Genomic DNA, 12,871 nt, shown 5'->3' on the forward strand with positions numbered 1-12,871 from the left:
TCCTCTGGCCATAAGACAAAATTTTACATGCTGAGGGATTGGTTGTTTTTACACAGCATTTTGCAGATGACAAGATTACAGGTTAGCGAGGATCATGTGACAGAGACAGGGGTAAGGTAGGTCCATCCCAGAAGAGTTGTTCTGTGGGGAGAGAATGGTCCGATTTGCTGATTGTGGTATTAAGCACACAAATCTGTGCATGGAATGAAGCTGCACAGACCCATAGACACGCACATGCAGACTCACTAATGAAAGCAAGAAGCTGTGAACACTAAACAGATCCGTGGTTTGGTTAACAGAAATGTGACAGCCGTGAGGCGGCCACCTTGGAGATTCATGAAGGAAGGTTGTCCCCTTACCGTGCCATCCCCTCAGCTTCTTGTCAATCTACAGTCATTCCAGAGGAAAAAGAACCTGAAAGAGTGCTTATACTACAATTATAAAATTATCCTATTACAAGCAGGTGCCTAGCATGGCTGACCTCTGAGAGGCCCAACAAGCAGCTGACTGAGACAGATGCGGATACTTACACCCAACTAATCAGCGGAAGCCGGGGACCTCTGTGGTTGAATTAGGGAAAGGCTGGAAGAAGCTGAGGAGGATGGTGACCCCATAGGAGGACCAACAGTCTCAACTAACCTGGACCCCTGAGTTCTCTCAGACATTGAGCCACCAACCGGGCAGCATACACCAGCTGATATGAGGCCCCTGACACATATGTAGCAGAGGACGGCCTGGTCTAGCTTCAGTCAGAGAAGATGTACCTAACCTTCAAGAGACCTGAGGCCCCGGGGAGTGGGAAGGCCTGGCAGAGTGGAGTCAGGGGTGGGGACATCCTCTTGGAGATGGAGAGGGAACAGGAAGAAGAGGGATGGGATGAGGAGGACAAACCAGGAGATGGCAACCACTGGATTGTATATACATATACATATATATATATAGTGTATATATATATGCAATATTAAAAAATAGAAATAGGCTCTCACACACCCTGAATTAGAAATAATGTCCCTTCCAGAGCTCTCAAAAGCCTCCAGTTTGAATTGATTGGATTTTTTTTTTTATTATTTTTAATTCAGGCATGCGGTTGCATGCACTCAAAAAACTGCAATGTTTGAATATAAAAATTTTCAGCTCTCCTCTCACACGCTCCATTTTCTTTCTCAAATGCCCTCTCTTTGACCAAGAAGGATGTCATTTCCAAAAGTGCTCAGGGACCCACAGTTAACTTGAACAACATTGTTCTTTTCGATTATTAAGGCTATTCAATTTTCTCTGTCGGCTGCTACTCTGAGTTGGAGACTCTTCTGAAATGTCATACTGAGGAAATTGTACCAGTTCCAACACAATTATAAAAAAAAATTAAAAGGGGAGCTTTAGAATTAACGCAATCGATAGCCTTTGATGGCAAAGTTAAAAGGCAGCAACCCAGCGTCCTCCCTGTTCTTCTATTTTTCTTGGACTATCAGCGTGGCCAAGAAACTGGCAAAGGTAAGAGAGTGGTTGCTTCAAACTGCACTTAATAAGAGAAAAAGAAGGCACAGCCCAATCCTAAAGACGGAACACAGTAGTGCGTGCCTCTTGTGCAGAGTGCTACAGGTAACAGTGCTGACCAAGGCGACCCAGGCTGTCCGAGGGAACACAAATCCCGGGTACTCACTCGGTTTTATACCGCGACCCTGGGAGAAAGGAAGAAAACAAAAAGCTGACGATCAGAGAGGAGGGCATAGTCTGTCTGAGTGACAACAGTCTCCGGAGAGAATAATCCAGATCAGAGGAAGAAGGAAAGCTGTGCAAAGCCAAGCTCGGTGACCAAATCCTTAAGCAAAGGATGCGAGAGACAGCAGGGCTTGGGGATGAACGCGAAGAGGGATTTTAGAGTCCACGTAAACACAGTCCAGGGGCAGAATTGCTCTCATTGGGCTTTGCTCTTCCTCGGTCGTTATCTCTGTAATACCTGTTGCTAGAGAAAATTTTTAAAGAAATTCTGCCCGATTTGGCATTCTCAATGAAGGAGCCAACCTAGAGCCGATGCTATGGCGGCACATCCTCCACAGAGTCACTAGATTTCGCGCTGTTCCGTTTTCTATGTCTGCTTTCCCGTTACAATGGAAATCTTCCTGGTGTGGGGTCACTGTCCCTCTGGGCTGCTCTCTTTTACCCCTGATGTTTCATGCACACGTCGACTCGGAGTTGTTAACACACTGACTGCCACAGTTGATTGCGATGATGGTTATATTCAAGCCATTGTATTACCAGGAAAAAGTAGCCATCAAAAGAATGTTGCTGTGTGAAAGTGTGGAGAGATTATGGAAATGTGAACGTAAGAAAATTTAACTCACACGTTATATTCTTTACGAGCAGCTGGAGAGAGATGGAACGCAGAAAGAAAGAGGCTTGGTGTGACCTTAAGTGGACCATATTTATTCACAGAGAGACTTCTTGTCACCCACTTGTGTGGATGGCCAAGATGTCTGCAGAAGATGATGAGATGGGTGGAAATGACTCCTGCACTCTGCAAGGGAAGCTGGGAAGTGTAGTCTTTCGTATTCTTCCTAACTCTGAGAAGATATAAAAATGCAGGGCATGCGTATTAAAGTTGTTTTCTGCTGAGAAGGATCCTTGTGGGAGAGAGTAGTTCTGGGTCATTAAAGACTGGCTACTCTGGTCGTGTACCAGGGGATGAGTCTTGACTTGATCTGCTGCGATGGATCAGGAGACTGCCGCCCCATATTCCTGAGGAGACTTGGAAAATGATTATTAGAGGGCTACAAACAGGATTTCGATATAGAGTAGAACTAAAAGATTTTCTGGGACTGCTATAAGAGAGTTAGAGGAGAGGCGGGAGACACCAAGTGGGCCAATAAGAGTTGATTCAGTGTGACAGTGACTGGTTCCAAGACAGAATAGCAGACATAGCAGGTAGCTTCAGAGCCTCGAAGGAAGAGAACAGGAGCAAAGAGAGGACTAGTGACAAGAACTGCATCCGGTCTGGGGTGAAAGGACCAAGGTTGCTGTTAGCCAGTTTCCCCACAGCATCCAAAGGGTCCTTTCACAGATGTGTCAGGAGCAGAAGGAGCTGTTACAGAATGAAACCTTTTGGGAAAGCTTACATGGGACATTTTGTTTTGGTGTAGGGTGAAGTTCAGTTAATCCTTTACAAGCAAGGGTAAAAACATACTGGGTATAAAAGAAGTGATCCAGGAGAGGAGCCAGAGTGCAGGGGGGGGGGGGGGGGGGTGAGGCGGGGCAGGGCAGAAACCCATAAATAGAAGGAGGCTTGTGATTGAATATTTTTGGTCCCTCTGTTTAGACCCCATTTCAAACCATTTGGGCTTGATGGCATGGAAGCCATGTAGTTCACAGAGGAGGAGCTCGAAACCCATCCTTAGCAGCAGTTAACTCGTTTTGAATCTTAGAGTACAGCTGTGGCCAAGGAGTCGAGCTGGTCCTTGTTGCATTGATCTAAGCTGGTGAGACAGAGAAGCTAATTGATGCAGAGAAGGCTACAGTCCAACTGGTTTAGTTCCGAGTCCCAAAAGCAACGTCCAGAAAGGCAAGAAGAGGGATGAGCTTATGGCTTGACTCCCATTAATCCCTTTCCAGGGGTCACCTGAGCTGCTTTTAGGGATGTAGGGGCACTGATCTCTTTCTTCTGTAACTGCTTCAAGGCTGACAAGAGGACAAGGAGCAGATCGGCAGCCAGAGTACCTCAGAAGACAGTCTGCCCAAGGGGCTGTGGTAAAGCTTGACATTTGGCAAAGATCCAGAACCTAATTGTGGGGTGGGAGGGATAACAAATGTCCAACTTAGTGCGGAGCATTAAGAGCTCCAACATTTCATCCCATACGCTCCACCAAGAGATAGATGAAAGACGAACGCAGTTAGTCCTGTCAAGTCCGTAGTAAATAACTTACATGTAACTTGGGCTAAATTGACAAGGAAGGTGAGAAGGGGAACTGCGCTAATGGACAGATCTCCAGATCGCCACTCACTGGCAGCGGTAAGGGTATATTTTTTTTAACACTCATCTATTTAGAAATAGATTGGTTCTTTAAAAGCATAATTTGTGAAGCAAGATAACTAAATTAAATGAGCATTTGGCTTTGAAATTGCTTAGGAAACACCCACCAGCCTCACCGTCAAAGTCTGTTCACTCCCCGTAGACTTCAAGGTTTGCCTTGGAGCACTGTTTCTGGGTAGAGAGTAGATTATGTTCTCAACATAATCCAGGTGAGCCCAGGTTGGAGAGAGTCTCCTTCATCGAAGCCGTCTGCTTCCAAAGAGTCTCGGGGCATATAATCTCACTTAATAGAGTCGTGGGGTTGCAAACAAAGTATCTGGAGTCTTCCTTTCATGAGTCATCATGGTTAGGGCATAGCCCCTGAAAATAGCTTATTCTTAACGATAGAATTGGAAATCATGGAGATGTGTGTGCTGATTAGTTTCATGCCAACTTGACACAAGTTAAAGCTGTCTGAAAGGAAGGAACCTCAGTTGAGAAGAAGTCTCCATAGGATCTAGCTGTAAGGCATTTTCTTAAAATTAGTGATTGATTGTAGGTGGTGCCATCCCTGGGTGGCTGATGGTCCTGGGTTCTATAAGGAAACAGGCTGAGCAAATCACAGAGAGAAAGCCAGTAAGCCACACTTCCCCGTGACCTTGCTCCATATCAGCTCCTGTCTCCAGCTTCCTGTCCTGTGTGAGTCCTGCCCTTGGTGCTTTTGGTAATGAACTGTTCTAGGAACTGTGAGTGAAAGAAATCCTTCCTCCCCGAGTTGCCTTTTGGTTATGGTGTTTCACTGCAGCAGTAGAAAACCTAACTCAGTTGGTTTAGTTAGATATGTTTTCCGAAGCAAGGAGAAAATAACTGACTCAAGAATATACCAGAAACTCTTTGTTCTTTATACGATTTTGATGTTTTAGTTGAGTATCTGGCTAAATGCTACTAGCTTGTATTTTAGACCCAAGAAAAGGCCTAGTGCGTCATTTGGACAGCCTTGAGAGTGTGGGCTCACTGGGGACACAAACAAACAAAACAAAACAAACCAACAACAACAACCCAGACCCCCGGAAATGTCAGTCATAATTGAAACAATGAAAATTAGTATTGTTCTAAGGGTCTAGTCATATCATGCCACACTACTGCAGTGGGGGAACAGTGCTAGTCATGCTCCCCAGTGAGCCCACACTCTCAAGGCTGTCCAAGTGACGCATTAGGCCTTTTCTTGGGTCTAAAATACAAGCAGAGTAGCATTTAGCCAGATACTCAACTAAAACATCAAAATCGTATAAAGGCCACAACACAATAAAGAAGCAACACAATAACTTCATGTCTGGCCATGAAAAGCAGTTCTCTGTCCTTAGCTTGTGCTGTCTTAAATATGTTTTTCCTCTTGGAGTCAAATGGCAGTTTTCTTCTGTTGTTAATGATGTCTTACTATTATACATTTTTTTCTCTTTTGTTTATTAATTCTGTTGAAAATTACACACACATGCAAATTTTACATATACATAAGAGTATTCCGGTCACTCCAACCCCACCTGCACATCCACTATTATCTTGCTCCCACCCCTATAGCCACCACCCCTTCTCCTTACCAGTCTCTTCTCCCACATTTAGGACATCTGATTTTTATTCGAGTGACATATTTAGTTTGATAATGGTCACTGGTGCATGCATTGGGTTGGGACACAGTGTGGCCCCCAGTGGGTACACAACTGAGAACAGGGAATCCTTCTCTCATTTAATCTATTAGGAGTAAACAGCTCAAAGGTGGGGACCTGGGCTCCTGGAAGCAGAGCTCTTCCAAAGCCATCTTATGCAGCTGCAGTAAGTTCTAAGAGCAGTGTCTTCCCACAAGGAAGGCTCTTGCTGCCTTTCTCCCTGCCTTTGAGTTCTTATCCTCCTTGTACCCTGAGTTTACCGCTTGAGTACTGATTTGGGGCACTGCATTCCTTGCTCTGGACAAAATCACTTCATCGTCAGTGGGTTAGTGGTGACTCTGAATCCGTGAAAAAAAAAATCCTGCTTGCAAACCAAGCGGGAACCATTTTAAATGAACTTTCTAGAGTCCTGCATCCCTAGATGCCTGAAGACAGGGCCTTGGCAGGCCCATTGCTTCTACTTCTGTGCAGGCCTAGGTCACATAGATCCCAGACAAGGTGATATCGAGCCTCTACAGAAGTTGTGTACCCCGGAAGGATATCTGCCCACCCCGGCTAGCAAACGATCGAGTATCCACTTGGAAACTTCGCTAGAGGTGTCACATTAAACTTTCATAGCAGCTCTTTGCTCTCCAAGTTGCTGCCTATGCATGATCTCAAGTCGCACTCTCCTACAATAAAACGGTGTCTGTTTTGGGATTGAATTGCAGTGACAGAGAGAAAGAGCAAAATGTGGACGGGAACATCTCGGGAAGTTCTTACTTTGCTGAGCAGTGGTATTTAATAGGAGTCGGCTGGCTCTCGTATGAAAAGCTAAAGAAGTGCTCAGCTTTTCACTGTTTCTTAAACCCCCTGCTTGGCTGTTTAAGGAGAACAACTTGGCCCATTTTTCATCATGCTATTTAAGGAAACACGACTTGTTTTTGTGCCCCCCTTCATCTTTACGATTCTGATTTTCGCCCCCTGTCTTATATATTTACAGGTGAGCCCCACCCCTGGGTGCATCCGGGCTCTCATGAAGATGCTGTACTGCCCATATTGCCGAGGCTTGCCCACTGTGAGACCTTGCAACAACTACTGCCTCAACGTCATGAAGGGCTGTCTGGCCAACCAGGCAGACTTGGACACTGAGTGGAATCTCTTCATAGGTAAGAGGCATTCACCAGGTCCAGTAACCGAGACCTGAGTCCCCAAAGCGACCGTAATACTTGATGTTCCGTCAGGTTCGGAAGTCGTGGTGACTTACAGAGACGGAAACAGCTTTTTAGCAATTTTTTAAATCTTATTTTGCAGTTCTTCCTTTCGTCAAATCTTCCACAATAGAATTTCCTTGTATTTTTCAAGTAAATTCCCGGTAAAGATAAACGAGTCAGCAAGCAGTATTCAATCAGCCGATTTTATTGAGTTTCGATTTCTTGAATAAAAGTAAATATCAAAGAATTTTTATCAGAAATAACACTCATGATATTATTTTTATTTGTACGAAGATTTTACAAAATAATTCCTTGAATTGCCTGAATTTTGAAAAGAGGTCACTATTTTCAGTCACACATGCAAATTTCCCCATCTCTTCCTGGAGAAAGGAAAGCACAGGAGGGCCCAGAAGTTAGGAGGGAAGTTGAAGAAGATTCTGCAAACAGACAGGTTCTGCATCTTGGCTCTTGCTCAAAGATATTTCCCAAATAGCTCTCTCAGGATAAAAGGACAGATTTTTATAGGCAGGCTTCTCCCAGGAAAGTACACAAGCCTTGAAAGAGCAAATGTGTTTTCTTCCTCTCTGTCAAATGGCCTTCAAGAAAAAGTACTTCGGTCCCATTTACTGCAATTACAAAGTGACAAGCAGAGAGTTGAAAATAGAAGCTGAATTTGTCGGCCTAGAGGCCCTCATTATTTATGCAAGGCTCTCTCAGCAGGATGCTCCAAGAGGGCCTCCTGACAGTTCACAGACATGGTGTGGAGGCAGTGGTGGTGGGATTTAGGACCACCAGTCTCTCCTCTAGTGGACTGAGTCACAGACACACAGCTTTGCCAGGGAAAGCCCCTGCCTAGCTCACTGTTTTCCTTAAGAAGACCAGAGGAAACTATTTCTGAAGTTAAAAAGCAGAAGGTAGGTTAAACAGGAAGTCATTGAAGAAATTCTCAGGACCGTTTCATAATGAGTAAGTGAAAGTCTATTAGCTGAAATGTTTGTCCTGAGGGATACATCTTTAGGGCTTGGGTTACTTTGTATGAAAACACAGTGACGTGCTTTTGCACTAAGATTTTTGAGGTATGAGTGAGAGAAAGACAGAAATTTGCTCTCCCCATTATATAAGATTTGGGATTAACTGTAGCAAAAAAAAAAAAAAAGAAGTTACCCAGTTACCCAAATGACGCTTGTATAAATGTAATCTCATCCAAAAGAAATCTAAAAAAGAGTTCCCTGTATTTAAAATTAGATTAAAAAGCCTAGAAATCCTTGAAATTATATAGATCATTTGTAATTTTGGGTTGGAATTGCCTTAGTCACTAGTACTTAGTACTAGTACTTAGATACTTAGTTACTATCACTGCCTTTCCTCAAGCTGAACAGTTGATGGACATTGGTGTGTTATTTGTAAGTACAATAGTTACTTTTAATAATTTTTTATATTTTTATGTGTTGCTTGCGGGTGTACTTGTGCCATGACACTCATGTGGCGGTCAAAGGAAAACACGAATGTGTCCTAGCACCATGTGACTTCCAGGAATTAACTCAGGCTTGGTGACAAGTGCTTTTACCCACCAAGTCATCTCACAGGCCCCTAATGGTTACTCCTTAATCGTTTCCCCACTTAGTGCTCATTGGATGGCCTAACACAAAACAAATCTTTATGCTATCAATACACCTGGTTGTTAGCTGCCAGACTGATACGGAATTTAATGTCTCAAACAAAAATGAGTTGGTTTTTAAAAACTAAAATGCGAGCCCTCCCCGCGCCGTGTGTTGGTTATAGTTAATGATAGGCAGAATTAGGGGCTAGTTCTGGCTAGCTCCATTTCAAATGCTTCTCTCCTCCCTCCTTTGGTCAGTATCAATGCTCCGTTAGAGAACTCCTCTGGTTTTCCCTTTTCCTCCTGTTTTCCTATGCCATTGAGAATTCCTCATCAGCCTAGACCGGTAGAATAAAATGAATACTCACCTGGATGGGCAATGCTAGTCACACTTTTCTTAGATGAAGTAGTCAAAGTGTCAATCCCATTACCTGTACAGATACATCCAATGTTACAGAGTTACAAAGTCCACAGAGGCAGCAGCAAAACTCAGTAAGAGAATGAGTAGTCTGTCAAACATTGTTGTGTAAAAGCGTTTCCTCTGGTGATTGCCTGAAGCCCTTCCCTCCTGTGTTCCCTAATATTTATTTGTCAAAACCTACACTTCCCTTATGCCCAATTGTGCTACATGGAATGTTTAGAGCTTTCATGATATTTTCCTTCAATTATTATGCACTAGTCTAAAATATTAATTGTGGTGTGCTTGTGGGCTGTCAGAGTCAACTGGGTGCTGGTTCTCATGGTCTTTGCAATGTCAAGCCTTAATTGAAAAATTGAAAAGGATAAGTACTTAGAATTCACTTGGTGTCTGGATTGTGTCAGAAGAAAGGTGTTTTAGGTGACCAAGTGCAAACCCCATGGAATTCCGTCCACTTCTGAAGGCCTGTGGCCGTGGTGAGGTGTTTCCCTTCAGTCTTAGAAAAAAGAAAATCAGGGATCTATTCCAGATTCACTTCTTAGCAACATCTTCAACAAGTTAAACCGGTAGCTCTGTATAGGAGGAGCGCTTAAAATTCTCACCAAGACCATGAGGCAAAGGAAGAACTCTTTCTTGAAACGTAACTTTTTTAAGTTGCTGACAACCCTGTAAAGAAGTCCACTAGACCAGGCTGAATATGCTTAAAAGGCATCAGGTTAGCAGTTTAGTTTGTGTCTCAACTGCCCTCTAGCAGCCCGTGGAACATTCCAGAATAAAGCACAGTCAGAATGAATGGGTGAAAGTCACTCCCAGCCTGATCTTAGGATCAGGAGCAGCAGGAGAAATCCCAGTCAAGACCCCACAGGTCTGCCCAGGCATTTCGCCCAGCTGTTTCTTTGTCTGCACACACAGTTTGTCCCACGTAAGCTTCTGAATGGTGCCTATGTGCAAAATGATTTTGGTTGTTTTATTTTTAAATGTGTTTGTACTAATTTTAAAATTTTGCAAGGAATCAGTTTGTGTGCAGAACTCATGTTAGTCATGACCTTTGGATATTTGAGTATTTAGTGCTGATCCCATGAATTTACAGATGAGAACTGTTCTATTTGACAAAAGGCCATGCTGTAAATTACACCTAGGGTGTAAGCACGGAAATCAGAGATCAAGTTATACTTAAGTGGCTATAATAAATCTTGCATGTACTTTAAAATCATGGCTTTGTGGGACAGCGTCTTCCAAACATCTGGTACCATTACAGAGATCATTGTTTATGAGAACAAACGAAGGGGACTTTAAAAGGACAGAAAGAGGAGGAGGAAGAGGAAGAAGGAGCTGCTGGTATGAGTCAAGAAAGATTGGTACGATAGGCAGGAATCTGTTTCATTCTAAGCTACATTTTAATCCCGTAAAATCACAAGAATTTGTAGACCTCTGGGTGCTTTTGTTCTGATTATATAGGCTGTTTAGTTTTATCCAGTCAATGCGACTCTAATCATTTTAGTGTGTTATTTCAAAACACCGTATTGAATATGTTAGATATATATGCTTTTGCCTATAGGGAACTTAGTGTGGTTTATTGTGATACAGTGTTTCAAGATAATAGCGGTTTAAGAAGATACTAGATATCTACTCAGTAAGGAGATTTTCTAGGCTCAGGGAAGCCTTACATAGAGAAGTACAGCATGAAATAGTTAACACCATGGAATCAAATTAGCATCACCTGATATAGCTGATGTTGGACAGCAATAGCATATACAATCCTCATGTTGTAAGTATCTGCCACAGTTTCAGTAAGTCTGATGTGGTCTAGCTGTGGCTCTCAAAATACTTGTTTTCATTTTCGATATTATTTCTAATCAAACCTCACCACTACTAACTGGAACTGATGGACTTAGCAAAGGAGAATTACTCTGATGTCGACAAAGTAGGTGTGAATGGATATAAATCAGAGATAAAGATCCAGACCACACCATCCAGTATGGGGAACACATCTGAGAAGGTTATGTTATCTATTGGGCTGTGAACACTCAGCATTGGCCACGGGTGTTTTCAAACTTGCTGGGCTTACCTTTTTTTATAGACCGACCAATTAGTAAATTTCAAGACAGCCCAAATGTAGAGAAACTGGCTAGTCTATCTTGTAGGAGCCCACCATATCTCTCACAGGACAAGGGTCCTGCTGTAGTGTCTATTCAATTCTCCCTCCCTCCCTTTCTCCCTTTCTTCCTTCATGAATCCAGAGTGTGTTTACCTAGAGCCCATCACCACTTTTGCTTTGGTGTAGCAAGTGATGAAGCAGAAGATAGGTATGGCCAATGCTTGACGTGAGCTTCAGTAATTTATACTCTTTAAATGGAATCAATGGAAACCAGATAGGAAGGTTTGATGCAATACAAAGACATTTACGTTTTCCTACGTAGGTCTTCTATCTTCCATAGAATGCCGAATAACTGAGTAATTTAAAAATCATGTATGTTTGTTGTTAACAAAATCTGTAAGATCAGGGATGGTTGAAACAAAGCAGATAAGGAACATGGACCTTCACCTGTCACAGCTGCTGGTAGAGAACTTGTAAACTAGAGCAAGCCGCAAAAAAACTGGGCTACGTCAGCTGACTGGCACGTGTTACATAATGAATTGAAACTTCGGCACACAAATGTCTCTCTCAGAACTACAAGAGTAGTCTTCAGTGTAAACCATATATATGCTTCTCTCTGTTTGGTTAAAATGATGTTAGATAAACCACATTTAAAGCGAGAAGATAAGCATGTGTTGTTCACAGCAAATAAACGCAGATTTTATTTTGTAAACTGTACCAGGCTGGATGATGTCTGCCTCTCAGACAGCTTATGAGATAATTATGGGAGACTATTTCAAGCATCTGTGCATAATACTATTTCAAAGACATTCCCAAGCATAAAATTCTATAACATAAAACCTGATAAGAAGTCCTTCAGTGACTGAACATCCCACAGTAGGTTTTATATTACCCTTGCTGATACGCCCTGGAATAGCACGTTTATAAAACCTGTAGGCCTGTAGCCTGGAAAATGGATTGGGAGGTGGCCTGCTGCCGGTGTTTTATTGAGGAAGGGCTATGAGGTTTCAAAAGGCTGGGGTCCTTCCCGGTGTGCTCTTCCTCCCTCCCTCCTACCTTAGCATAGAAATGTGAGCTCTCAGCTTTCACTCCCACCATTGCTTTGCTCCTCCATCATGGACTCTTGACTATCTGAAACAATAAACTGAATTGAGCACTTTCTCTGATAGGTTGCATTCATCACAGTGTCAGAAAAGTAACAAGACATCAGGTACCATGGAAACCTTTATTTCGACCAAAATAACTTATCCTTGTGTGATGTTGTCATCTTATCGAAGTATCTCAATGAAGGTGGTGTTAATGATAGCACTGTGTGGGCTTCTTTACCTATAAATGCAACAGCTACGGATATATTACAACAGCTGTTCCAACACACTTTTTTGACTCAGAGTTGTCTTGAAGGGAGAACTGATAATCATGTTTGAGTTATTCTTGAAATGACTTTTTCTTTTCCCTAGGCTTTTTTCTGTGCCAGTCAGAGATGGCACCTTTAAAAATACCCATCCCATCCATTTCCCAATCTGTGATTTATTTATTCGGATCATGCCTCAAGGAACAAGGGGTGGAAAATCAACTTTAGCGATGTGGCTCTGGTCACCTATTTTGCTAGTCAAGACACACACACACATATATATACATATACATATACATATACATATATATATATATAATACTTTAAGGGTGAGGTAAATGCAAATGCTTATGAGAGTAATTTAAATTCCCAAGAAACGTCATGATATGTAAAAACTTTGAGGTTACAACTCACCTAAAAATGTTGTATCTACTAATACTCCATCAGATAACAAAGAGAGAATTTAAATTAAGATCGAGCATGAAGTAGACTTTGTCCTTGAAATAACAGATTATATACAAAACTCACATAAATGGTATGTCTT

The 12,871-nt window shown here is 42.6% G+C and overlaps 1 protein-coding gene across 1 annotated transcript in view; it reads left to right on the forward strand.

Moving 5' to 3' along the window:
- Positions 1 to 12,871, forward strand: part of Gpc6 (glypican 6) — a 999,201-nt gene that overhangs the window by 644,959 nt on the left and 341,371 nt on the right. Inside the window, 1 exon segment of the mRNA NM_001427433.1 lies at positions 6,650 to 6,815. Coding sequence (NP_001414362.1) covers positions 6,650 to 6,815 — 166 coding nt within the window.

The sequence above is a fragment of the Rattus norvegicus genome, chromosome 15 (genome assembly GCF_021556685.1).
Source record: "Rattus norvegicus strain SHRSP/BbbUtx chromosome 15, alternate assembly SHRSP_T2T, whole genome shotgun sequence".
Taxonomy (NCBI): domain Eukaryota; kingdom Metazoa; phylum Chordata; class Mammalia; order Rodentia; family Muridae; genus Rattus; species Rattus norvegicus.